General features: G+C 48.9%; 1 protein-coding gene across 2 annotated transcripts in view; it reads right to left on the reverse strand.

Annotated features, from left to right (window-relative positions):
- SERINC4 (serine incorporator 4) overlaps positions 1-26,558 on the reverse strand; it is a 273,311-nt gene that overhangs the window by 225,428 nt on the left and 21,325 nt on the right. For both annotated transcript variants that reach the window (XM_069625182.1, XM_069625181.1), the window contains exons 2-5: positions 18,232-18,399; positions 12,315-12,493; positions 7,784-7,863; positions 4,253-4,346 (exon numbers count right to left, since the gene is read on the reverse strand). In XM_069625182.1, the coding sequence (XP_069481283.1) occupies positions 4,253-4,346; positions 7,784-7,863; positions 12,315-12,493; positions 18,232-18,399 (521 nt within the window). The remainder of the gene's footprint in view (positions 1-4,252; positions 4,347-7,783; positions 7,864-12,314; positions 12,494-18,231; positions 18,400-26,558) is intronic.

The following is a 26,558-nucleotide window of genomic DNA, read 5'->3' on the forward strand; positions in this document are numbered from 1 at the left end:
AAGCTTTGAACGGTAGAACTCCGACAAGCAGAACACAAAAACAAAGGGTGATTAAGACAAATGGGAGATTTTGCAAGCCTTATTTTCCGGACTAAAAAACTGTGCAGTGGAAAGCATTCCTTAAAGCTGGGTTGTGAGCTAAATCAACAGTAATTTCATGTTTTGTTTGAACAAATGAAGAAAGTTAGTACATGGCATACTCTAAGAAGTAAACAGAAGATAGAAATGTATTCATTTTAAAAAGTATGTGCATAGTTGATAGAAACCACGCATAGCATGGAGAGTGAAATTTATGTTTCAAAACAGCTGCGTCTTTGAACTGAATCAATGCTCCTTTTCAAAGCTAAGATAAGGGCTGACACAGAGCCTCGAAGGGCTCAATGGGAATGGGGAAGGTGGTAGTACCTGTACCGTTAATAACAGTACCGGTGGCACCGCCATGTTCTGCTCATGGGTGCCGGTACGGCCACCAGGTCAGACCTGGTGGCTGCAAAGGCACCCGCAAGCAGAACTCGTAGTTTGCCGGTACGGTAACAATGGTACCAGCAAGCTTACCGGTACTGTTTTTACTGTACTGGCAAACTTGTAATGAGGCCCACAGTGTGTTTACTGTTTTATACTAGAAATTGTCCCGTCATTGTACATATGTGAACTAGGATGGTCCCATTAGGTCACTGTTTAAAGTTACATAAGTCACTTCTCATTTTAAAGAGTTTATTAGTTATTATGGAGTTAATGCTAGATACTTTCTCTGTTAAGCACACACTAGAGTACCTCTGATTTGTTAATCTCATTTTAAAGCAATATAGACATTTCTTATTAGTAATAAATGGGACATTTTGAAAGAGCATATATCATAAAGCATGCATGGGACAATCACACAGATGAAGGGAAAGGTAATGTAAAGAAACCATAAAAAAATTATCTATATGCATTGATGTAAAGCAATTGGGAAAAGAGGAAAGTTGCTTCGCTAAAAGGTTTCAGTGCACTACTAAAAGGAAGAGCTGCTGCACACACTTTATTTTCATTGAATTTGTAACAGAAGGCAAGGAAGTATGCCAGCAGAAAGAAATGGGAAAGTGATTACAGATGGAGAGAAGGAAAATGAGAAAGGAACACAAAATGAGTAGGATAGCAGAAGTAAGGCATAAATTGCAAATGAAAGCACAGAAGAGTGCTATAAGTAACCAGAACAGCGAGAGTATTGATAATTAAGGGCAGAGAGAGGAAGAATGGGATATGCACCATAATACAATACAGAGTCATGGATATTACACATGCAGACTCAAAAATATGCACCAAAGCCACAGAAAATTAGACAAGCTTCAAGGGGGGGCAGCGTCTCCCCCACTGCACAACATAGAGGCATTAGAAAAATATGCCTAAAATCACACAGCTTGTGAAACATGTTGCTGAGAATAAAAATGTAATTATGAGTGCAAATTACATTAAAAAGTAGATTAATACAATAGTAAATGATAGTACTATCTGAAACGTTGTCAGGCCTAGTACGATAGTCACTTGTTTTGTTCCTCCCCTCCCTTTCTGCACCCCTCTCCCTCACCTTTTGTTTTCCTCCGGCTCTACCAGAAATTTTGCTAGGCCTAGTACGGTAGTCGCCTGTCTGTTTCCATTTCCTTCCCACTCTCCTCCTCCCTTCCTTATCTATGTCTTAGCACTTGCACTATCTGAAATGTCGTCAGGCCGAGTACGATAGTTAATTTCACATCCTTACTGTTCATGGCCTGTAAGAATGTCGTTGTATTTTCCCTTGTTCCCTTCCTTGCCTTGAAGCACTTTGAAACACATTGTGTATAGGCGCAATATAAATAAACTATCATATCATATCATACATTAAGCACAATGAATATTTATGGGGAATAGCAAGAATTCATAAAATAAAACACCTTTTTTCAGCAACAATGTTAAAAGTGCATGTAGTGATGCAAACATCTGTATTTAGAATTGCCAAGCAGCAAGTAATGAGAGGACATACTCTCAAACGCACCAAGGCTAAGGTTACACACAATATAGATAAAGAATCATTATATATTTTATAATAAATTACCAAGTTGCATTGAGGAGAGATCTCAGAAAATAACTAGGAGATAACATGCACTAGTTTAGGGATTAGTTATAAAGACACACTAGAAATCACACTTGTATTTTTACGGCCTGAACATATAAAGGAGTGTGCCACTGGGTGAAAGGAGTATTTTTTATAGAGCACATACCCTGATTAATATGATTTTCAAGAATAAGGAGTGCAATATTTAGATTTTTGCAGGGTTTGTTTAATAAAACATATTCATTGATAAGTACAAGGAAGGCTTGGCACAATTATTGAGCACAATATGGACTACTAGTATGCATGATGAATTGGGAGAAGTAGAATTTGGAGATATGAAAAGAGAAGATATGTTTCATGAGATTTGGGGAAAAATAGAAATAATTAGGTTAGAGTCCCTGTCATGATATGCTTATAAGGAGAGGGGGAGTGACACACACACATACACACACACATCTATGCACACACAGGCACACACACACACACACACAGCCAGTATGTATGAAGCATAGGTGACACTAAGCCAGTATGTATGAAGCATAGGTGACACTAAGATATGCAGGAAGGAGAGAAAGTAGCCATTCTATTATATTAGCAAAAGAGTACATTCAGTAGCAATGGTTTTTAGGAGGTGGTAGAGCTTAAAGGAAAGGGACACAGTTATTATAAGGCTTAGGTTTGAGGAGGCAGTACTGATGATAAAAATGTACTTATTCTTCAAGAAACTAATCCAGTTTTTATATTACAGATGGCGAAAGGTACCTGCCCTCCAGGTGATTGACAGCAACGGATCCTGCGAGCAGGGAGAAAAATCCTTATTGTCGAGAAACGGGTTTTGAGGGACCCAGCCAGATGCCCAGTCACAACTAAAATTGAAGATTTTTCTTTATGAAAATCCCCCATATTTATGTTCCCCAGAAACAATCGAATGCCACCAACTGTCTTTTGGATTAGATAATAATCAATGCAATAGAGTCTCTTTATCGTAAAATCTTTATTTGAAGGTAGGCTGCAGGTTGGGCTGTCTTTTTTCTTTTCTTACCTTTTTTTGCAATGCCTTTATATTTTGGATTTTGGTGTGTGTTTTGGTGAAGGTTTATCCTCCTGCAGAGTACGTAACACCACTGCTGTTCACACCTGGCACCTTCTCATATGGGACCCACTTGCAGGTAGGTGTGAATAATTCAAGGAGGGAAAGTGAGCCAAGAGAGGCCGCTTGAGCACTTAAAAAGTGGAGTGCACACGTGAACTCATCATCACGTGCCCTTGTGGCTGTGGTATCTGGTGGTGTTGTGCACCTAAATATAGTAAACATTTAAGAAATAAAAGAAGTCAGAGTTGCATGGCAAGGGGGTTTGAAATTTGGTGAATAACTTGTAGCGGCCATTGTTGGCCCTTGCTCATCTTTTGCCCTCGGCAATCCAAGTTGCCAGCTACTCTGTCGCAAATGGCATCAGTCTGTTAACTTTAAACTCTAGTTCTGCAATAAATACATTTAACAAATTCATGGCCAATTCCAAAAAGGCATTTGCACGGGTGCTAATTAAATCCAACTCTCACAACTGAGTGTCAATGAGCGTGCCCGGTCAAAACCGCTTGCCAATCCAGCACCGTGCAAGTGCACCCCCAGAAGTGTACTTCAACCCCTGCCCATATGTAGCTATAGGGTGGGCTCAGATTAAGCCGAGAGCGGGTCCGTGTGGTTTCCATGCAGTATCCCCCTGGGTGGAGGGGTGCAGCCGCCTTCTCTCTGGGCATATTGGGGGCAGGAAAGAAGAAATGCCGCAGGTAGAGGTCAAGCGATGAGACACTGGGTCTTGCATGGGGGCAAAGGCTGCACTGAACCCTGGCTGACGTCAGAAGTACTGGGGGGAGGTCCTGTGTGTTGGTCTTTTCATCACTCAGTCGCATTGAGGTTTTTCAAGTCATTTGACAAAAACATGATTTTTATATTTTGTGATTTTGCTTTTTCTGACTAAATTTAGAAAAAATCGTCCAAAGGCAACACAGTGCAAGTGAAAGCACGTGGTTCAGATTGTGCTCTAAACGTGGCACATGTGGACGTGGTTGTCATTGCATGTACCCCAGGAGGATAAATGGATGAGAACCTTTCATTCAGAGGGTGCACAGTCTATTGAATACAAGCATGGGCACGAGTGGCGGCAACCAGGGCATACTCACCAGTTCTTATTCCAGCTGTGGGCAAAGGCCGTGATCAGCACCAGCTGAATGAGGACGAAGGAGAACCCGCCACAAACGCCCACGTAATGCCACGCTGGGGGCAGAGCGCGTCCAGCCACCACACCGCCGCCACAAGCCAAGGAAGCAGAAGACAGTGAGGTTAGAGAGATTGCGGTGTGCACACCGCCTTCAGCATCAGCAGCGTTACACTCAAGGTGTTGCATAACACAGCATGTTCACAGTACAATCTGCACCTTGCAATACTTCTCACAGACCACGCACCACAGCTGCACTTGCTTTAATGCCAATCTTTCAAGAGGAGGATTGGCGCCAAAAATATGTAACACCCCAGAAGCTCCCTAAAGGTGTCCTCGACTAACTCGCACACACACATGTAAACAACATCTACTCTTAGCTGCTCATAAATTCAGAAAAGGTCATTCCAAATATACATTTAGAAAAAGGTTTTCCAATGTTCACAGAAAAATATACTCATCCAAATCTACAATTAAGATCAAATATAGATTCTGTGCACAGCTGGAATGTGGCTCATTTAAATTATTGAAAACACACGTATTTACCTATATGCTTAGGAACAACATAGAATGCCATCCATTTAAAAATAATTCCTGCGTAATACAACAAAAAAGCATACAAGGACATATGTACTCGTGTACAAGGGTCTTCACATAGCAGCATCTGGTGACTAATCAGATGTGCGGTGTGGAGTAAATTAATGTCTATGTGTATGTGACCTTCACATTAGTGCTGCATACGTGTATTTTTCTGTCAAATTATAGATTTCTAAATGCATATGTTTATAATAAATGACGTATGCAAGTACGTGCACATTTGGTTGTATCTGTCGTGTAAATGTGTGCCCCGAGGGGTGGGTGCTCACCCCTGTGTGTGATGAGATTGTTCACGCTTTCTTCCCAGGCACCCCCCAGGCCGAGTGCACATGAATTTAGGGTTGTGGGCAATAGGCCCCGGTTCCTGTAGCTGTGATAATCTACACCAGAGAAGCAGAAATGAGGGGTTCAGGGCTGCAACCCCACAGTGCCGCGTGCACTTGCACCTCTGGCATACTTTGGGGAGCAGTTGAGCGCCTGAAGTGGGGTCTGACCCGTGAGCACAGCTACAGAGTTCCATTTTCACTTGCACAAAATCTACGCCCTGAAGATGGGGCTGGGTCAGATGAAACTTTGCCTTCTGCCCACTGAGATCCTTGATGGACATCTGGGCATGTTGGTGGGCCAATACACTGCTTATTTGGTGCTGCACTTTCTGACAGGAACCAGTGGCATTGGGAGGTTTGCTGGCCAGCGTGTTGTTTTAAGCTTGCCAAGGCAGTGGTACCAGGCAGCCTGGGTGGGTACTTACAGATGCCACTAGCCCCTGGCACCCAGTCTCCAGCACATGCGCCACTGTGGGAGCCGGGAGCTGTTTCTTGAGAGTGACTGCAAGTAAGGTGTGTAGTGAGCGCCTCGCTTAACCGCAGGAAGCTACGGGAAGCTACAGGTGCTCCCCTGAACATCTGAGGTCCCTGCCCCCGTGCCTATGTCAGGGGGGAGAGGGGGGGGGGCAGGCGCCGCAGCATCAGTCCAGACCTCCCGGTCTACAAATCGCCATTATTTTAAGAACGGGGCCACCAATGTCATGGACACGTTTCTCCCGGGAGTGGCCATATGTCGGCAGAGGGGGCAAGCCACCCACCGTGTGGACTCTGCCTGGATGGAAGGTGCCCGCATGAAGAACCCTGCTGGCAAGGCGGTTTATATGAAAGGCTGTAACTCCTTTCAACTGGTTAAGGAGAAGATAGGGCTCCTAAGCGAATATAGTATTTAAAATACTGAGAAGGTGCTTCCTCCCCCCAAATAAACTCTGCAGTGCCCGTGCAGGCAGTTTCCTATTCCCAAAGTCCCTACTTTTCAGGCGTTGGCTAGCGCACTACTAGTCATGATCCTGACGGCAGCTCACGACCCTGCGGGGGGGGGGGGGGGGGGAAGGGGGGAGGGGGGCCCCGCAGATCGTCCAGTGGCCGGAGCCTTGCGTGCAGCGCCAGTGATGGAGTCTCACGCTAGGCTTCTAGGCGCTAGCTCGCTGGTCAGCAGCACGCCCTTCACGCTCTCTTAATCCCCTGCACAGTTGCACCAGCACCTGCCACCAGTGCACGGCATGAAGAGTTTCTCTGGTACATTAGAGGAACTGCATTTGGAGGGACTGGGGACCAATGGCTTCGGTTCACCCAAACCACCTTTGCCCCCCGGGGTGTTGTTCATGAAGGTTTCCATGTTTTGCATCTTTTCGGGAGCTGTGCTTAACTATGGTGCCCGTTTTGGTTGCACGCCTGAGGTCATTGAAGCCCTGCATGGAACCGCACCGCCCTGCAATCTGCTTCTGCCCTGGAGGCGAACTTGCATGGAAGGCTTCTAGGTGGCACTGTGTATAGGCGGCTTTTTGGCTGAAAGGGCCTGTTGTGGTGTCACACCGCTGCTAGAAAGGCTTTCGTGTTGTTTTATAACATTTCTTTCAAACCCACCCTGATGCTGACTGTGAATGCGAAGTATGCAGACATCCAGTGCAAACACGGACACATACCTGTCAACATGACCCATTCCAATCTGTAGGAGCGTTTCCAGTCCTGTTTTTTTCCTTTGCATTCTGGGACTTGTAGTTCCACTTTTCCCTTTATAAAACTCTGACTACAAGTCCCAGAATGGAAAGTAAAAAACAGGACTGAATAAACACCTACAGATTGGAACGGGTCCTGTTGGCAACTATGTGGACAAATCACACGTGTGGCCTTGACACTGCAGACACGCCCCTCTATCTCTCTGCACTCTTTGCAACCCGTCCATCACGGCCCATTGCTATATAGTACAGCCGTGTCAGTACTAGGAACCTTATATCTCAACTGTCAACTGAATGGTTTATATTGCAGTACAGAAATCTGGGCTGGTGTTACTTTGGCCTGAGTGTAAGGGGAGAAACTGTGCATGCCCTGCCCCCAGTGCACAGCCAGACGTAGCGCTGCTGTGCTGTGCCGTGCTGTGCTGCATCACCGAGTCTGTTGCTATGCTGAGCTGTGCTGCATCACCGTGTCTGCTGCTGTGCTGCGCTGTGCTGCATCACTGTGTCTTCTGCTGCGCTGTGCTGAGCTGTGCTGCAACACTGTGTCTGGTATGTGCTGCACTGTGCTACATCACTGTGCCTGCTGCTGTGTTGCGCTGTGCTGTGCTGCGCTGCATCACTGTGCCTGCTGCTCTGCTGCGCTGTGCTGCGCTGTGCTGCATCACTGTGTCTGCTGCTCTGCTGTGCTGCGCTGTGCTGCGCTGCGCTGTGCTGCATCACCGTGCCTGCTGCTGTGCTGCGATGTGCTGTGCTGTATCACTGTGTCTGCTGCTGTGTTGCGCTGTGCTGCGCTGCGCTGCATCACTGTGTCTGCTGCTCTGCTGTGCTGCGCTGTGCTGCGCTGCGCTGTGCTGCATCACCGTGCCTGCTGCTGTGCTTGCCTGCGGCGTCTCTTACCTCGTATGAACCCGTCGCTGGGTATGAAGAAAGCTGCGGAACACATTCCCACAAGGATCAGGAGCTTAAGGAACCAAAACCTGAAGGAGGAGAGAGAGAGAAGCCATGAAGTCAGGTGGCCTGCTGTCTTGCTTCAAGCCCTAGATGTGGAACTGGGGCTTCCAGTGGGCAGCCCCTGCACCCCACGAGCACGCCAACAAACGCTGCCATTGCACCTCTCTCGGGTGTTCAATAAAAGTGGCCTGGGCCATAACCTGGGCATTTGTCCAATAGCCATGCCGTTTGTATCCAACCTCACACATTCTGTCAGCCCCTTCGTTTCCCCTCCAGTAAGGTGCTGCATGAGACATTTCCTTTGGTTTGGCATAACAAGGCCGCAGATTTATTTTTTACACATACATGACCACTGCAAACAGGTAAAAATTAGTTCCAACAGGTGTGGCGACTGCTCCTCGTCCTGCTTCCCCCTTTTTCCTCCATATTGATTGCAGGCACAACTCCCCCAAGGCCCTCGAGTCTGAGAAACCGCCTGCCCATGCAGGTCTTTGCGGACTGGGGGAGCGCCGTTTGTTGGGGGGAAGTTGAGCCCCAATTGCTACCGCCAGACACCCCCGCCATTTAGGCTCCCAGGAGGCGCTGTCTAGAATGGGCGAAGCCCCTTCCGGTTTAGCAATGGCTCATTCCGAGTCTTTGTCTTATCCTAGGTTGCCACAACCCGCCTGTCCATCCTGCGACAACGACGTCCAGGCTCCGCCATAGCTGTAGGGTGGGAGGGTGGGAAAAGAAGTCCTCCACTCTTGGTGAGCGCCCGGCTGCTGGAAGAGCTGCAAGTGATCCTGTGCCGGGCGCCCGCCGCCTTTATGCCCCAAGCCCCGCCCCCTTCCTTTGTTGCCCTTCGCAGGCTTTCCTGGGCTCTTGGCGCCCTTTTCTCTGGCTCCTTTGCCGCCCTCTCCCCTGCCCCTGTGGGGGAGGGGGAAGAGAGCGTAAAGGAGGAAGGCCCCTGCCCCGGTTATCGGGGTGCCTCCTCCACTCGCTGTGCTCGCCCCTCGTCACCTTCATTATGCTGGGGGCGGAGGGGGACAGTAGCCTCGGTGGTTAACTACCCGATAGGCCGAAGCATTAAGCCTTTCACCTTTTCAAACAACCCCAGCTTTCAGGAAGCGGGCTTCAATGGTGGCCTTTGCGTATGCTTCATTTTATAACATCATCACATCAAGTCTAGCATCCATTCCAAAAAGGGGGCCTCGAGCATTGCTGGGCTGCATCCCACCCTGCTTCCGGCCCGTCACCCTGGAACCGCCCTTTCACCGTTTCCACTTAACATCTAAACTCTGAAGAGCCCCGAGGAACTCTTCCCCTCTAGCCTAGTGCGGGTGGTGCAGAGTGATGCGGCCCCCACAGGAGGGCCTAGGGGGGGGACAGCAAGTGTGCAAGTGGCAGCATCCCTGCACGGTCACGTGCTCCTCTTGGTAACAGGCTACCCCACCCCTCTAACAATACATCACGTTTCCTTCATATTGACACTAGCAGTGGATTCCAGAACCGACTTGGCGTTTCCTTTTTTTGGAAATGCAGCTTATATTCACTCCAGGCCTCGCAAGAAGATGCCTAACTGTCTCAGACAATGACTACGAGCAGGTGAGATTATCACACGAGTATGTCAAAGTCACCTCAGCCGGACCAAGGTAAGCTGGAGTTGCTCTTCCATTCCTGGTTTATAGGCTCCCCCCACATTGCATTCTGGTACTTGTAGGTGGGAGTTTATAGTAGGAAAAGAAAATCAGAATGAACGAGAACACAGAATGATGGGGGGTGAAAAGCATAGCCTGCAAAAGAGCTGAACTCACAGCTTGAGAACATTGCGGCAGCATGTGAGTGATGCCATGAGTTCGGCTGTGCGGCACTTGCATGGGCTAGTCCCCAGGCTCCCCCCTTCAGGTGTTTGCCACCAAGACATGGAGCCAAAAAGAAGAAGGACCAGAGAGCATTTCCATTTTCAGTCGAAGAGGGGTGAACTCGAAACCCATGAACCCCTAATCCCCCAGGTAAACCCTAACCTTCCCTGTTCTGGACCATATCGCCCTTTGCTGTGATATCAAAGATGGTGTCTTAAAATGATCCCGGACACAGGAAATCTAGCCGTTGGGATCCAGACACAGAATACTCGATTACCTCTTGGCAGACACCTTAGATGCTGGGGCAGAAGACACCAGCAGGAAACCTGGACTCACGGCTTAGCTTCCTCACTTCACCCACCTCTGTGATCCTGGGCAAATCACTCTACCTAAATGGCTCTTCTTCCTTTGGCTACTGGATTTGCTGACTCCCTTCATGTTCAGTAAAGTGTTCTCTATATGAGTTACTACACTACAGTGTTTGCTCCATATATAGTATCGATATAGGTCATATATAGTGCACCCCACGGCCTGAAATGCACTTTGGTGAAATGATGTAGTGCATTGTTAGGTGTGGGGGTCTGGCTTATTCCTGAGGCTTTTCACCTTCCAGACATTACTAAAGTGTTTTCCCCTCTCTCCCACCGCCCAGGACACCCCCTCCCCCCCACACACACTGCTCCAGCCTGTGCTGGCTGGGGAAGTGGGAACGCCTCGCTAATGCTCTTCTGACTAACTAGGATATACACATCTGACCTGAAGCTTGGACACAGACCTCTCCAGCAGGTACATCGGCCAACTGAGCTAGCTAAAATAGATTATCTGAAGGTCTATTCTGGGGGTTCGCCAAATGGTGGACATGTGAACACAATGAGGATTGATACATGTCAAATGTGATTATAGCTGGGAAAGTATAGCATAATCACGAAGGGAATTAATCACAACCACTGTCATTGCTTCCCATACCATTATGTTCTATCCTGTGAGCTCCAAGATTACAGAAGGGCAGAAGTCACATGTAATGGATCAATCAAGGAGCAGTCCTTTATAAACTGGTAGGCCGCAACCCTTCTGCAGAGACTCGCAGGCCACCCCGGCCATGCCTCGGCCCGAGCCTGCCAGTCCAGGTCTGAATGCTCACGTTGCTGGGAGGACCTAGTCTGTTGTGCCAGGGATGGTATGGAGCCATGACAGGAGTTGTGACTGCTACACACCTTCCCATCCACCCCTCTTTGCTTTGTGTTTGGAAGTGTGGAGGTGGGTGGCTGACTCGCTGCACCTCACTGGTGAGGCCCAGAGCAAGTCTAGGGTGGCACGGGGCTTCTGCCCCATCGGTGGCTGGACCAGGACTGGTTTGCAAATTACTGCCCCCATCGGTTGGGCTAAACTATTTCACGACGTGGAAGGTTAGCCCGGGCGATAATAGAGAGTTTTGGTGGAAAGTGGAGCACCACTAAAACAAACTTTAGCCCAGTCACTGTGTTCGCGTGCTTTGTTTTGCCCAACTATCTGACGTCGTGCCATCCTAAAAACCTCTGAATCCGCCTCCTGGTGAAGCACTCGCAGTTATATGACAGCAGCATGAAGCTCGTGTGTGCACAGGCATGCACTCGCATGAACTCGCAGTTACATGACAGCAGCATGAAGCTCGTGTGTGCACAGACATGCACTCGCATGAACTCGCATGCACAGGCATGCACTCGCATGAACTCGCAGTTACATGACAGCAGCATGCATCTCGTGTGTGCACAGACATGCACTCGCATGAACTCGCAGTTACATGACAGCAGCATGAAGCTCAGGCATGCACTCGCATGAACTCGCAGTTACATGACAGCAGCATGCATCTCGTGTGTGCACAGGTATGCACTCGCATGAACTCGCAGTTACATGACAGCAGCATGAAGCTCGTGTGTGCACAGACATGTACTCGCATGAACTCGCAGTTACATGACAGCAGCATGAAGCTCAGGCATGCACTCGCATGAACTCGCATGAACTCGCAGTTACATGACAGCAGCATGAAGCTCGGGTGTGCACAGGCATGCACTCGCATGAACTCGCAGTTACATGACAGCAGCATGAAGCTCGTGTTTGCACAGGCATGCACTCGCATGAACTCGCAGTTACATGACAGCAGCATGACCCTTGTGTGTGCACAGACATACACTCGCATGAACTCGCAGTTACATGACAGCAGCATGAAGCTCGCAGTTACATGACAACAGCATGCATCTCGTGTGTGCACAGGCATGCACTCGCATGAACTTGCAGTTACATGACAGCAGCATGAAGCTCGTGTGTGCACAGGCATGCACTCGCATGAACTCGCAGTTACATGACAGCAGCATGAAGCTCGTGTGTGCACAGGCATGCCCTCGCATGAACTCGCAGTTACATGACAGCAGCATGCATCTCGTGCGTGCACAGGCATGCACTCGCATGAACTCGCAGTTACATGACAGCAGCATGAAGCTCAGACATACACTCGCATGAACTCGCAGTTACATGACAGCAGCATGCATCTCGTGTGTGCACAGGCATGCACTCGCATGAACTCGCAGTTACATGACAGCAGCATGACCCTCGTGTATGCACAGACATGCAGGACGCGTGCATGCGCAAGGTGGGCTTACCCGTTGTGGACGGCAGCGCGCAGGTCCTGGCTCGACCTCACGTTCAGCAGGAAGAGGGCCTGGGTGAAGTAGAAGCAGGCCGTCCCGAAGCAGACCCTGTACACGGCAGAGTAGCCCACCAGCAGCTCACAGGCCTCTCCCCCGGCCAGGGGGTCACATAGCGCCGAGTAGTAAGGCACCTGGGCGAGAGCAAGAGAACAGGGGGGTTACATGAAGCGTGCCGGGATCGGCACAGCAGGGGGGAGGGAGGGAGGGGGAGAGAGGGAGGGAGGGAGGAAGGAGGGAGGGGGAGGAAGGAAGGAAGGAAGGAAGGAAGGAGGGAGGGAGGGAGGGGAAGGGAAGGAGGAAGGGAGGGAAGGAAGGAAGGAAGGAAGGAAGGAAGGAAGGAAGGAAGGAAGGAAGGAAGGAAGGAAGGAAGGAAGGAAGGAAGGAAGGAAGGAAGGAAGGAAGGAAGGAAGGAAGGAAGGAAGGAAGGAAGGAAGGAAGGAAGGAAGGAAGGAAGGAAGGAAGGAAGGAAGGAAGGAAGGAAGGAAGGAAGGAAGGAAGGAAGGAAGGAAGGAAGGAAGGAAGGAAGGAAGGAAGGAAGGAAGGAAGGAAGGAAGGAAGGAAGGAAGGAAGGAAGGAAGGAAGGAAGGAAGGAAGGAAGGAAGGGAGGGAGATAGAGAGAGAGAGAAACAAACAAGAACTGTCTTCAATTTCCTAAAGGCGGGAGGACGGCAGCAGTGAAAGACGGTGGTGGGTTATAGAACGCAGCCCCCCCCCCCCATGTAGTCTTAAACAGCCTTTTCCTCGCTTCATTCTGGTAAAGTGTCCTGCACTCTGAAGCTCTGTGTGTTGCCACCTCTAGATACCCTTCCTTTCTGACCTCTGTCTTGGGGAGCTCTTCGTGCCTTGAGGGGAGTCTGCTCCTAGGGGGTAGTTTAAAGCTACTCCAATGGCCTCTAAAATTCCTTCATCTCACTAGCAGTTCTTTCCTGCGCCCTGTGCCCATCTTCTGATACACCTGGGCACTGTGCAGGAGTCTTCAGGAGGAAACAGCCAGCCATGACGTCATGCCTCATTCTCCCCCTAAATCATGGGCTCTTTCATTTTCCCTTCGGAACTTTCTCCTTCCGTCCCTTTCTGTTCCCTCCCAAAACCTTGAAGTTTCCTCAGGGTGCCAAAGTTGCAATATATCTCCCTTTCTCGTTTATGCCACTATTGGTATGGTATTGTTTATTTATATAGCGCCCATACACAGGCAAGTGTTTCGAAGCGCTCATTCCTATTGACTGGGGGTGAGGGAGAGGGAAGAAATGAAAGTAGAGGAAGAAATGGAGATAGAGGAAGGGAAAAGGTCAGAAAAGGGTGAGTAGAGAGTGGCTCAGAAGGTAATAAGAGCTGGGACGAGAGGGAAGGGAGAGGGCGGGGAGTGAAGGGTTAGATGCGGATGGCTATAAATAGAGGAATGGCAGGGTAACTGGTGGACCCCTATACAGGCAGAAATATACATTTGTTATATTGGGGTGTCTGTGGATTGCATTACTCCCACCCTTCCCAAGTATCACGCCACACGTTTGTTCAGGTGTTGGCAATAAAAGGCAGTGGGATTTTATTTGTACAGATATGGTCATAAAAAAAAGAAATCATCACATATCACAGTATATTGTACTTTTGGGCACCGGGTTCTGAGGTTACCCCCTCTGGCCCTTGTGTGTGGTCACTGTGCGGTGCCCTGACTTTTCTTCCGTTTGTTCTCTCCCTTTTTCTAGGGTGGGAGGGAGGGTATTTGTGGAGAAGATTAGTGAGACTCTGAGTACACAGTGCACTCGCTTGGGTTTGGGTCCCCTTCGAGGGTCCCAGACTGTATGTGTCTATCTGGGTCCTTGCTATGTATGTGTGGGGGCTGTGAGGCCAGCCCCCAGTATGGCATGCCACGGACTGTCTAGGCACCCGGGGTGCATACCTTTGTTGTTCCCTGGGCTCTCTACTACATCCTGGGTGCTTAGCCCCTAATTTAGGAAGAATGGGCAAGGTGTTGCTTCACACCTCGCCCTTCCTTCCGGTCCTGCCATGTTGCGACTGCGTGTCGCCTGCGGTGGGGGGAGGGGGAGCCAGTCCTGATTGTGGGCTGCTGTCCCTCTCCCCTGCCTGGCTGCCATGGGGCACCAGTTACCAGGCCTCCCTTGGTGCCTGGCAGCGTTGCCCAAAAGTGAGGGGCGGTGATGAAGAAAGAAGGAAGAGTAACAGAAAAGAGAAGAAAGGAGTGGGGAGAAGGAAAGAAAGGGGGCAAGTCGAGGAAAGTAGAGAAGACGGTGTTCAAAACACAGAGGGGCGGAGCAAAGAAAACATAGAGGAGAGGAAAAAAATGCTCTCAAGACGTTGGCACCAGAGGGGCTGGATTTGAATCCTGGCACCCCCACTTCAGTGCAATAATATAGTGTTGGACAGAGCAACCCCTAATCCCGCTGTAGATCCGTTCTGCAAAGTCATTGCTTTTAACTGTCTCTGCAGCAAAAATGCATTCTACGTGGAATTGAATTTACTTTGAGAGGTCTGAGGGACTGAAAAACAACCCATGCTCGGACCAAGGGCCTCCCTGGACCATTCATAATTCCATTCTCTAATGGTTAACTAACAGCCCCCCTAGTTTTGAATTGAGGGGGTTTTCTTTCTTGCATATGTCACTTGCAGTGGGAGCACTGGACTGCGATCGGTGTCAAGGGTCCCGTCCCTCACTTGGAAAAACGTTTCCTTGAGGGTGCCACCTCTCAGGGGACAGACGCACTGTACTCATGGTAACATCAGACCTTGCTTTCAAAGCAGCCTCATATCTGCTTTCCCTTTATCCCTCATGACTCTGCTTATATCTGCTTTCCCTTTATCCCTCATGACTCTGCTTATATCCTGCTTTCCCTTTATCCCTCATGACTCTGCTTATATCTGCTTTCCCTTTATCCCTCATGACTCTGCTCATATCTACTTTCCCTTTATCCCTCATGACTCTGCTCATATCTGCTTTCCCTTTATCCCTCATGACTCTGCTTATATCCTGCTTTCCCTTTATCCCTCATGACTCTGCTTATATCCTGCTTTCCCTTTATCCCTCATGACTCTGCTCATATCTGCTTTCCCTTTATCCCTCATGACTCTGCTCATGTCTGCTTTCCCTTTATCCCTCATGACTCTGCTCATGTCTGCTTTCCCTTTATCCCTCATGACTCTGCTCATATCTGCTTTCCCTTTATCCCTCATGACTCTGCTCATATCTGCTTTCCCTTTATCCCTCATGACTCTGCTCATATCTGCTTTCCCTTTATCCCGCATGAATCTGCTCATATCTGCTTTCCCTTTATCCCTCATGACTCTGCTCATATCTGCTTTCCCTTTATCCCTCATGACGCTGCTCATATCTGCTTTCCCTTTATCCCTCATGACTCTGCTTATATCCTGCTTTCGCTTTATCCCTCATGACTCTGCTTATATCCTGCTTTCCCTTTATCCCTCATGACTCTGCTCATATCTGCTTTCCCTTTATCCCTCATGACTCTGCTTATATCTGCTTTCCCTTTATCCCTCATGACTCTGCTCATGTCTGCTTTCCCTTTATCCCTCATGACTCTGCTCATGTCTCCTTTCCCTTTATCCCTCATGACTCTGCTCATGTCTGCTTTCCCTTTATCCCTCATGACTCTGCTTATATCCTGCTTTCCCTTTATCCCTCATGACTCTGCTCATATCTGCTTTCCCTTTATCCCTCATGACTCTGCTCATGTCTGCTTTCCCTTTATCCCTCATGACTCTGCTCATGTCTGCTTTCCCTTTATCCCTCATGACTCTGCTCATGTCTGCTTTCCCTTTATCCCTCATGACTCTGCTTATATCCTGCTTTCCCTTTATCCCTCATGACTCTGCTCATATCTGCTTTCCCTTTATCCCTCATGACTCTGCTTATATCTGCTTTCCCTTTATCCCTCATGACTCTGCTCATATCTGCTTTCCCTTTATCCCTCATGACTCTGCTCATATCTGCTTTCCCTTTATCCCTCATGACTCTGCTTATATCCTGCTTTCCCTTTATCCCTCATGACTCTGCTTATATCCTGCTTTCCCTTTATCCCTCATGACTCTGCTCATATCTGCTTTCCCTTTATCCCTCATGACTCTGCTCATGTCTGCTTTCCCTTTATCCCTCATGACTCTGCTCATGTCTGCTTTCCCTTTATCCCTCATGACTCTGCTCATATCTGCTTTCCCTTTATCCCTCATGACTCTGCTCATATCTGCTTTCCCTTTATCCCTCATGACTCTGCTCATATCTGCTTTCCCTTTATCCCTCATGACTCTGCTCATATCTGCTTTCCCTTTATCCCTCATGACTCTGCTCATATCTGCTTTCCCTTTATCCCTCATGACTCTGCTCATATCTGCTTTCCCTTTATCCCTCATGACTCTGCTTATATCCTGCTTTCCCTTTATCCCTCATGACTCTGCTTATATCCTGCTTTCCCTTTATCCCTCATGACTCTGCTCATATCTGCTTTCCCTTTATCCCTCATGACTCTGCTTATATCTGCTTTCCCTTTATCCCTCATGACTCTGCTCATGTCTGCTTTCCCTTTATCCCTCATGACTCTGCTCATGTCTGCTTTCCCTTTATCCCTCATGACTCTGCTCATGTCTGCTTTCCCTTTATCCCTCATGACTCTGCTTATATCCTGCTTTCCCTTTATCCCTCATGACTCTGCTCATATCTGCTTTCCCTTTATCCCTTATGACTCTGCTTATGTCTGCTTTCCCTTTATCCCTCATGACTCTGCTCATGTCTGCTTTCCCTTTATCCCTCATGACTCTGCTCATGTCTGCTTTCCCTTTATCCCTCATGACTCTGCTCATGTCTGCTTTCCCTTTATCCCTCATGACTCTGCTTATATCCTGCTTTCCCTTTATCCCTCATGACTCTGCTCATATCTGCTTTCCCTTTATCCCTCATGACTCTGCTCATGTCTGCTTTCCCTTTATCCCTCATGACTCTGCTTATATCCTGCTTTCCCTTTATCCCTCATGACTCTGCTCATATCCTGCTTTCCCTTTATCCCTCATGACTCTGCTTATATCCTGCTTTCCCTTTATCCCTCATGACTCTGCTCATATCTGCTTTCCCTTTATCCCTCATGACTCTGCTCATATCTGCTTTCCCTTTATCCCTCATGACTCTGCTTATATCCTGCTTTCCCTTTATCCCTCATGACTCTGCTTATATCCTGCATCGTGCTGGAGACCAGCCTCCAAGCCCGGGACCAAGTAAGGGACGTGTGCCGCAGAACACAGGCTTGTTTCCAAGACGAGTGCGCTGCCCCTGAGCTATCCTTCCGGCTCATCTTTAAACATTGACCCTAGTTACTTGCTCCTAGCATCTGATCTACCCCGCGAAAAGCACATGCCAACAGCATCCCATGTTAGCATTTTTGTGTGTTTTTGAATATTGTGAGACTGTTTTATATTGCCCTTCCATTAAATATTCCACAGGTGACTGCCGGTCCCCCCTTTGAGTGATCCTTGACTCATTAGGGGTTCCTGACATTGCACCTGTGGACTCGCGACACGGACCAATTAAATGCCCTTCCTCTTGTTTCTTCTCTCAATGAGCACATTATGATTATGCACTTTATTTCTTGACACATCAAGTTTATATTAAATACGAGCTCATGATGATTTAATATGCATTTTAATATTGATGAAAAATTAAATGAACAATGTTTGTTTACAATGAATTTGGATTCTATGCGAGGTTGATCTGTGGTGTGGACCTGGGGGTCCTTTCTTTTCATTTTTTGTCGGTTATGTGTCTCTCTGATTGGGTATTGCTACATTCCGCTGACATGACCCCCGTTTGAATAATGGCAACCCTCCCACAATCCCTGCCCAGTACACTCACATGTTTCTTGATGGCCTCTGACACCTTGCTGGAGAGCATGAGACAGCACACAGTGGAGGAGAGAATATGGAGGAGCGTGTACAGGAGCCGCGTCCCAGTGGAAACTTTAATACTGGGGCAACAGGAACAGCACAGGGAGCAGGGTGCAGGCCCACAACAGCAGGAGACCTGAAAAACAAAAGAAAACAGTGTGCAGACAACATCATAGAAGAGTCTGCGCATGAAAATAAGTCCCTGAGTTTACAGGAGTGCAGACGTGGCTGGTGATGGTCTACAGCACTGCAGCCAGTCAGCCGCACTGCACAACCATGCCTTTCCTTACTGATGCAGGGAGAAGGAACCAGGCTTGAACCTGAGCACTGAAGACACCAGACACACACAGGAGCTTCTTTCAGCCACTGCGCAAAGTCAATGTATACTCAGTATTTCTGAGCTCCCGAAGTCATGTGCGTCTTCATGGAGGAAATGGTGCTGCCCCATGACTTCTGATGATGACTTCCAAAGATCCTGCTCAGATGTCTGTGTGTTGATCTATTACAGACTTGCACAGAAATGTGGCCTCTTTCTTTACACTTTATCATTAAGCTCAAATATACAAAACATAGCCCAAAAACTACTCGGTGAAATTTACATGATTAGAAATAAAAATATGAGGAAGAAATTATTCAAGAAATTGTATCATGGTACAAATTCTTTAGGTGTTTGTAGAACGGCATGAATCGAGGGAATATGAGTGCAAGGTGGCCATGATCGTGATATGATATAAGTAATTTATAACGTGCCTATACACAAGTGTTTCTAGGCGACGACAAAACAAGGGAGGGAAGACAGAGGGAGGATAAAACAAACGATCGTACAAGGCCATGTGTCATTCAGATTGAGCAAGTGCGATAACGCAGAGTGCAGGGGGAGGGAGAGGGGAAGTGCCATGTAGAGCCAAAGGGAAGTGCAATCAAAGCAGCGTTGCTCTGACTAAGTGCAGCCAGGGCAGCGCGGCTCTGGGTAAGTGCAAGGAGGCAGGGGAAGGAAGGTTCCAGTTACATCCCCTAAATTCGCAGTAGAACCGTAGGCAGTTCATGCGAGACTGATCATGGAGGAGCCTGGTACCCAGTGAGACTCAAAGTATAGTCACGTCAGTGGAGCAGACAGGTAGGTCAGCAGCGGAGAAAAAGAGAGAAAGCAGAGGCGAAAAGTAAGGTCTTGAGCTGCTTCTGGAACTTCAGGTGGTCCAGCTCAAGTTTGGGAGGGGCAGGAAGGCCATTCTAGAGGGAGGCACCTGCAGAGGACATAGGTCTACTGCCTATTCTCTGCCTGGTGAAGCGTCTGACCCTCGGAGTGTTAGAGGTGGCTGAGCGATGGGCTCGAGAAGGGAGATGTTTTGGAAGAGAGACTTGGTTGTAGTGCAGGCCCTGGCCCCAGAAAGCATTGCGGGTGATTCAGAGGGTCTTAAACATGATCCTTGCAGTCACCGGGAGCCAGTGGGGAGATTTCAGGGCTGGAGAGATATGGTGCCTGGGCTTGAGACCAAGGACAAGTCTTGCAGTCCTGTTCTGCATTAGTTGCAGGGGGCGAAGAGTAGCGGCAGGCAGATTTAGAAAGAGGCTGTTGCAGTAGTCCAGCCTAGAGAGCACCAGAGCTCTGGAGACAGCGAGCTTCTGGGGGAAGGAGAGGAAAGGAAGAATACCTCTGAGGAGGTGCAGCTGGTATTGGACCTTCTGGGCAAGGTCTGTTATGTGAGGAGAGAAGGAGAGAGTGGAGTCGAAGATGACACCAAGGTTTTTTTCCTGAAAGGAAGGTGAAGGAAGAGGGCCCAAAGAGGCGGCCAGAGAGAGAGGGGGAAAGCAGGAGCAGGGCTCCCAATGAGAAGGATCTCAGTCTTACTGGCATTAAGGCAGAGATTGTTGGAGGCGCACCAATCCTTAATCGCAGATAGGCAGTCAGGAATGAGCGAGAGGAGAGGGGGCTGAGGGGAGCCTGAAAGATCTCAGAGTGTCATCCTCATAACACTGAATGCTAGAGCAGAATGTAGAGATTAGGGAGGCAAAAGGGGCCAGGTAGACATTGAAGGGCCAGAGTGAGAGGATAGAGCCATGGGGAACACCACTTGGGGATAGAGAGGTGGTGGAGAGAAAGGACCCAAGTTGGACCTTGGAGGGTTGGTCCAGGAGGAAGGAGGACAACCACTCCAGGGCCTGATCCATAGTGCCCAGGTTCTGGCAGAAAAGATTGATCAGGATGGCGTGATTGACCGTGTCAAAAGCAGAGGAAAGGTCAAGGAGGATGCGGACAGAAGGAATGCTGGAAACAAGGTTAAAGAGCAGATCTTCACGGGTGTTCAGGAGAGCAGTTTCCGTGCCTCTGGTAGGTCTGAAGCCAGACTGAAGGTCAATGAGAGAACCAACAGATTCAGTGTAGAGAATAAGCTGGGAGATGGCAAGCTTCTCCAGGAGTTTGCACAGGAAGGAATGAGAGAGATCCAACGATAGTTTGCCGGAATGGTAGGATCGGCAGAGGTCTTTTTAAGGTGGGGGTGCACAAGGAAGTGCTTGAGGAGAGAGAGGAAAGTTCCAGTGGTAAAAGAGTGATTTCATAAATCGGCCAAGGCTGGAGCTAAGATGCCAATGTGGTCCTTGATGGTTCTGGAGGAGTAGGGGAGCACCTGTTTGAACAACACTTTCATGGATCAGACTTGTCTAGAAACCTCGTCAGATGTAGTCGGAGAGAAAGAGCAGAAGGGAGGAGGAGAGGAAGAGGCGGCCAGAGGGGAGGGGGGGGCGAGAGAGGTAGGGGGAGAGGAAGAGTAGAGAAAGGACAGAATCTCCTCAGTTTTAGTGTTGAAGTGAGAAGCCAGACCCGTACATAAGACTTGGAAGGGAACAGGAGAGGTGGAGACTGCCGGAATGTCCAGCTACTTGCACATTTTAAAGAGTTCGGCCGTGTTGTTAGATGCCTCAGAGATGCAGGCTTGGATGTGGGGTCTCTTCCTGGACAGGACAGAGAGTCTGTATGCCTTTGCAGCAGGCAGCATGTCAGTCTGTCAGAAGATGCTCCCAATGCCCACCACTTCCTCTCAGCCACCCTACACTTGCGTTTCAGGGTGGTAAGGTCGGCATCATATGCAGAGTTGCACTTGAGGTAGGCTTCAGCTGGATTCTCATGACAGGGGAGAGAACATCCAGAGTGTGGGAGATAGAAAGGTGCTGGTTGGAGAAGGCTGTGTCAGAGTGTAAGTCAGCCGCCGGAGAAAGAAGAGCCGAGAACGTAGCGGCAAAGGCCTACGGTGACACACGGTCCATGGGCCGAATGACTGAGAAGGTAGGTGGCACTGCTCGGGTGGGCTTAGCCTGGGGACAGAGAGCATCAGGTGAGAGGAGAGCAGAAAATGGTCAGTCGAAGAGAGAGGAGCAGTGTGATGAATCAGCCTCCGGGGCACCTGTGGTCCAGGGATGAATATCCCCACACCTCTACTACACCAGAAGGTATCCAAACAGATTGGAACACAAGTCAATTATAAACCTCCTAGTCCAATTTTGGTAACGTGGACAAAAGGCAGGCTTATCTCTGCAAGGTCGTGGATCATTGGTTAGTTTCAACACAGCAAATATACAATTATTATCCAATGATAAAAGGGACTGTCCAGTCAAGGTTGTATAAAATATCTACTTTATTATTACTACAACCGACAGTTCTAGCACACTACATAACGACCCACAGAGGACAGACAGTTTCACGAAGGATAGGGGAGCACTCTGGATACTGACAGGAGGGTAGTTAGTAAAGCAATCAGTCTTACTGTTCAAGGTTATTCGCTACCAGCACCAAGGGAGTAAGGGGTCGTAACTGTCTCTAGGGGCCTTCGGGAAAGGACCAGCGGGGCAGAACCACAATGTACCTGGTGCTGCAGAGGTTCTTGGTTCTCAACAGCGTCAAGGCGGTTCAAGGGAACTTTGCAGCCCTTGAGACAGACTTGTTTCCCACGATCTAAATGTGTCTCAAGAGGAGACAGAAGATTTGGAGTATTTGGGCCAAAAATGTAGAACCAACTTCCGCTGGAGATCAGAACATGTGAGACATTGAACCTTTTTAGGAAAAGGCTGAAAACCTTCCTATTTAGATAAACTGAACCTTTGACTATAATCAAATTCCTGCTTTTTCCATGTGCTGATCGTTAGTTGTCATCTGCGTCCGAATACAGTTTAATCTGTCTGGTGCGCTCAATAAATTCCTCAAAAACAAAATCAAATCAAAATCAAATTAGTGGCGGGAGAGAGCTGAGGGTATCAGGTGGCAGGCAGTTTGGCAAGCAATGCTGGGCAAATGTCTGTAGACTGGCCAGCGTGGCGGCTCTGGGCAAAGAATCATTGGGTCTCATTACGAGGTTGGAGGTAGCCTTGCTGGTAAAACCTGCAAGGCTACCTCCAAACACGCTTTCGGGTCCGGCACCCGCGAATGGGCAATTACCGGGCTATTCCGGCCCAGCCAAACCCTGTAATTGCCCTTTCACGGGTGCTGTGCCCGGTACATCCCCATTTCAGCCCCATAGGGCTCAATGGGAATGTGGAAGGTGGTAGCACTGGTACCGTTAGTAACGGTACCGGTGCTACAGTCCTGTTCTGCTCGCGGGTGCCGGTATAGCCACCAGGTCAGACCTGGTGGCTGCAAGGGCACCTGCAAGCAGAACTCGTAGTATTGCGGAACGGTAGCAACAGTGCTGGTAGCGCTACCAGCACCGTTGTTGCCTTACCGCCATGCTTGTAATGATGCCCATTGTCTCTGTGCTGGTTTTCTGATCTGGAATGCTGGTCGAGGTGGTTTGGATGGCTCTGGTGACTGCAGCGTGACAACCATCAGTGGTGCAGCCAGATGCATTTCTAGGACTCGGCTGTCTCGAAAATGTCCTTAAAAGATGGACGCTGGTTGATGCTTGTGTGGCACTCATCCTAGCTTCTTCGCAGGGCTTGTGTTGTCCTTTCAAGGTGGACGGACCAAACCTCGGGAGAGTGTTTGCAGGCAACAGCCTTGTCCTTTGACCAGAGACTCTCTGGCACTTCCCACCTACGAAGCTTGCTGGCAAAACCTAGCAGGGCATGCTGTGTGCTGGCTGTACAGGGATTCTGGAGCTGCAGGATGGGTCCTCTGAGTCCAGAATCTACCTCTGTTCCCTGGGAGATGTTTAGGGGAGGGATCTTGCTTCCCTCTTGGAACACCTGGCCTTTCTTCACTTGTGGAAGATGTAAGGTAGACTGCACCTTCAGCCCGGGTCCAAATTAGTAATTCTTCTTACCCCTTTCAAAGTCATCAGATAATCTGCTAAGTGAGGGGTTCAGCCCTCTCATAAAGCCAAAGGGGCCCCAGTGATTGGTGCAGGCTAAGTCCACCTTAATGAACCAATCTGTTATGCATGACGTCAGGACCAGAGTGCTCTGCAACAGGACAGACAAGGGGTGACAAAACATACCTAAGTCCCACCCATCTTCCTGTCTGTTGTAGATCAAAGTGTCTCTCTGGTTAACTGAGCCGTCTGTGACCGTTAATTAAAGCACAGGTCTCCCTTGACGTTTGTGATGGGAACAGATTACATGTCTCCCTAAAATCACATCCTTCGTTCCTCTGAAAGGGGTCTGCTCTGCAGAGGTACCTGCAGTAACTGATGGACCCAGAAAAGCCATTCACTTCCTTTCATACCCAGAGGTGGGAACTAGCTTCAAGTTGACACATTGCATACCAAAGGGGTGTTAGCCTCACCTTCCTGTTGTCTGTTCGGCAACCAAGCCTCTCCTCTAGGCTAAGCTCAATTATCTCCCATTAGTATGCACTGCTACCAGTCAAACTACCAAAATAGGAATGCAGATCCATGGTATTATTTAAATTAAGATGCCCATGGCTGGAGGAAGGTGAGCCTTCCCCCTTCTTGAGATGCTTTGATGTACCCTTGGCTGTCACATTCCAGCTGAATATGACAGGGGAAGACGGCGCCTGTAGGCTGTGTCTTCCCTGAGTACACGTAACTATGTGTTTTGTGCGGGAAGCGGATGAAATGTGTGTGGAATGCCCTCACACAATTCTCAGAGTTTGATCTCCCATCGGTCATCGGGAGTATAGCTCAGGGGCAACGTGCTCGCCTTGGAAGCAAAACGACATGGATCAACACAGGTTTGATCCCCGGGTGCGCACTTAGAAACCTCTGGGTATTAAGCGTGTTATAAATAACCCATCATATCATATCATCATTCATTTTCGTTTATCAAAAAGAAAAAGCCCAGGCGAGCACACTCTCCCTGTGTGGATGGTCGAATTCCTCACAAGCCCCCCAGCCTCAACCTATCACCCACCACCCTACTTAGGGTCTGGTTCGTCATCAAGGCGAAAGTACCAGCTGAGGCCATCTGCATTTCCATGCTGGGAGCCTGGCTTGTGCTGAATATCCATATCTAACCCCTTTAGGAATATGGCCCAATGCAAAAGCTTAGGGTTCTCCCCTTGCATGGCCACTAACCATCACAGAGGCCTGTGGTCTGTCTAGATCATAAAGTGAGACCCAAAGATGTAGGGTTTCAGCTTCTTTACAGCCCACATAACCATGTACGCCTCTTTTTCTATGACAGCCCAGTTCCTTTCTCTTTTTGTCAACCGCCTGCTAATGTAGGTCACAGGTTGCTCTACCCCTTCAGAGTTCAACTGCACTAACACTGCTCCAATCCCAAAATCACAGGCGTCTGTCTGGATAAATAATTCCTGACCATAGTCTGGCACTTTCAGAACTGGGGCCCTGCACAATCCATCCTTTAAAACCTAAAAGGAGGTTTGACAGACGGGGGCTCAATCAAGTGACCTTCTTTGGCATCTTCTTGGATGTTACATCATTCAGGGGCTTGGCAATGGCCCTATAGCCTCTGATGAATGACCAGTGGTACCCGGTGAGACCTAGAAAGGCTCTCACCTGCATCTGTTGTGGTGGGAATGTCCCATTCCTTCACAGCCTGTACATTTGCTTCGAGGGGTCGTTTCTTACCTCCCCCGACCAGGTGGTCTAGGTAAGTCACAGTACGCTGCGCTATCTGGCACTTCGTGGCCTTGATAGTCAGGACTGCATTCTGCAGCACCTGAAGCACTTGTTTCAGGTGGGATAAGTGATCCTCCCAGGTGTGGCTGAACACAGCAATGTCGTCTGAATAAAAGACACTGAAGTTTTCCAGCCCAGACAAAACCTGGTTAACCATCCTCTGAAAAGTGGCAGGGGCATTCTTCAATCCGAAGGGTACCACAGTAAACTGATAATGTCCTTCCAGGGTTGAGAAGGTCGACCTCTCCTTTGCTCCATCTGTCAAGTCGACCTGTCGATACCCCACTGTGAGGTCAAAAGTACTCATGTACTTGGCAGTGCCGAGCTTGTCAATGAGCTCATCTGCCAGAGGAATGGGGTTGACAGAATTGAGCCCCCCCGTAGTCCACACAAAAGCTAACTCCAGTTTTTCCACTACTGGTCGTTTAGGGACCAGTATCACTAGGCTAGCCCATGAGCTTTGGGATGGCTCTATCACTCCAAAGGACAGCATCTTTGAAACGTCCACCTTGATGGTGTATCTGACCTCATCGGACATCAGGTGAATCCTGCTCTTCACTGTCTTACTGTCTCCATTGTCCACATCATGGGTGCTCCAATCTGCGTGAACTGGAGTCAGAGAAAACAGACTGTCAAACTGTTCCAGTTACCAGCAACAGTCTTTCCATTGCTATTTAAACAGGTCCATTGCAAGGTGGACACCTTCGACTGACCCCTCTGTGGCTTCCGTGGGCAGGAGGTCTGGGAGGGGATCGGTCTCCTCCTCAGTCTCTCCGTCTGTCACTAACGCCATGACCAAGTCATCCCGGCTATAATGGGGTTTTAGCCGGTTGATGTGAAAGACCCTGCACATCCGTTTAGGTCCTTTCACATCAATGAGGTAATTCACCCCACTGAAATTTTCCAGCACACAGTAAGGCCCAGTGCACTTGTCCTGAAGGGCACTGGGTTTGACAGGCTCCATAGTCCACACCCACCGGCCTGGAGAATAGACTGCCACTGTGGCCTTCTGGTCGTGCCAGTGCTTCATCAGCTCCTGACTGGCCGCTAGATTGTTTGTTGACTGTTCCAATTACTTTGACACTCTAGACCAAAGGCCAAGTACATAGTCCATCACATCTTGTGACAGGGATGAGGGTTTGCTTTCCCATCCCTCCTTCTTCTTTAGAGTGGAGGGACCCTCCACAGGGTGTGCAAACAGAAGTCCAAAGGGGCTTAATCCTGCTCGGTTCTGTGGCACCTCCTTGGAGGCGAAAAGAAGGCA

Source organism: Ambystoma mexicanum, chromosome 11, assembly GCF_040938575.1.
Source record: "Ambystoma mexicanum isolate Mex_15411 chromosome 11, UKY_AmexF1_1, whole genome shotgun sequence".
NCBI classification, from domain to species: Eukaryota; Metazoa; Chordata; class Amphibia; order Caudata; family Ambystomatidae; genus Ambystoma; species Ambystoma mexicanum.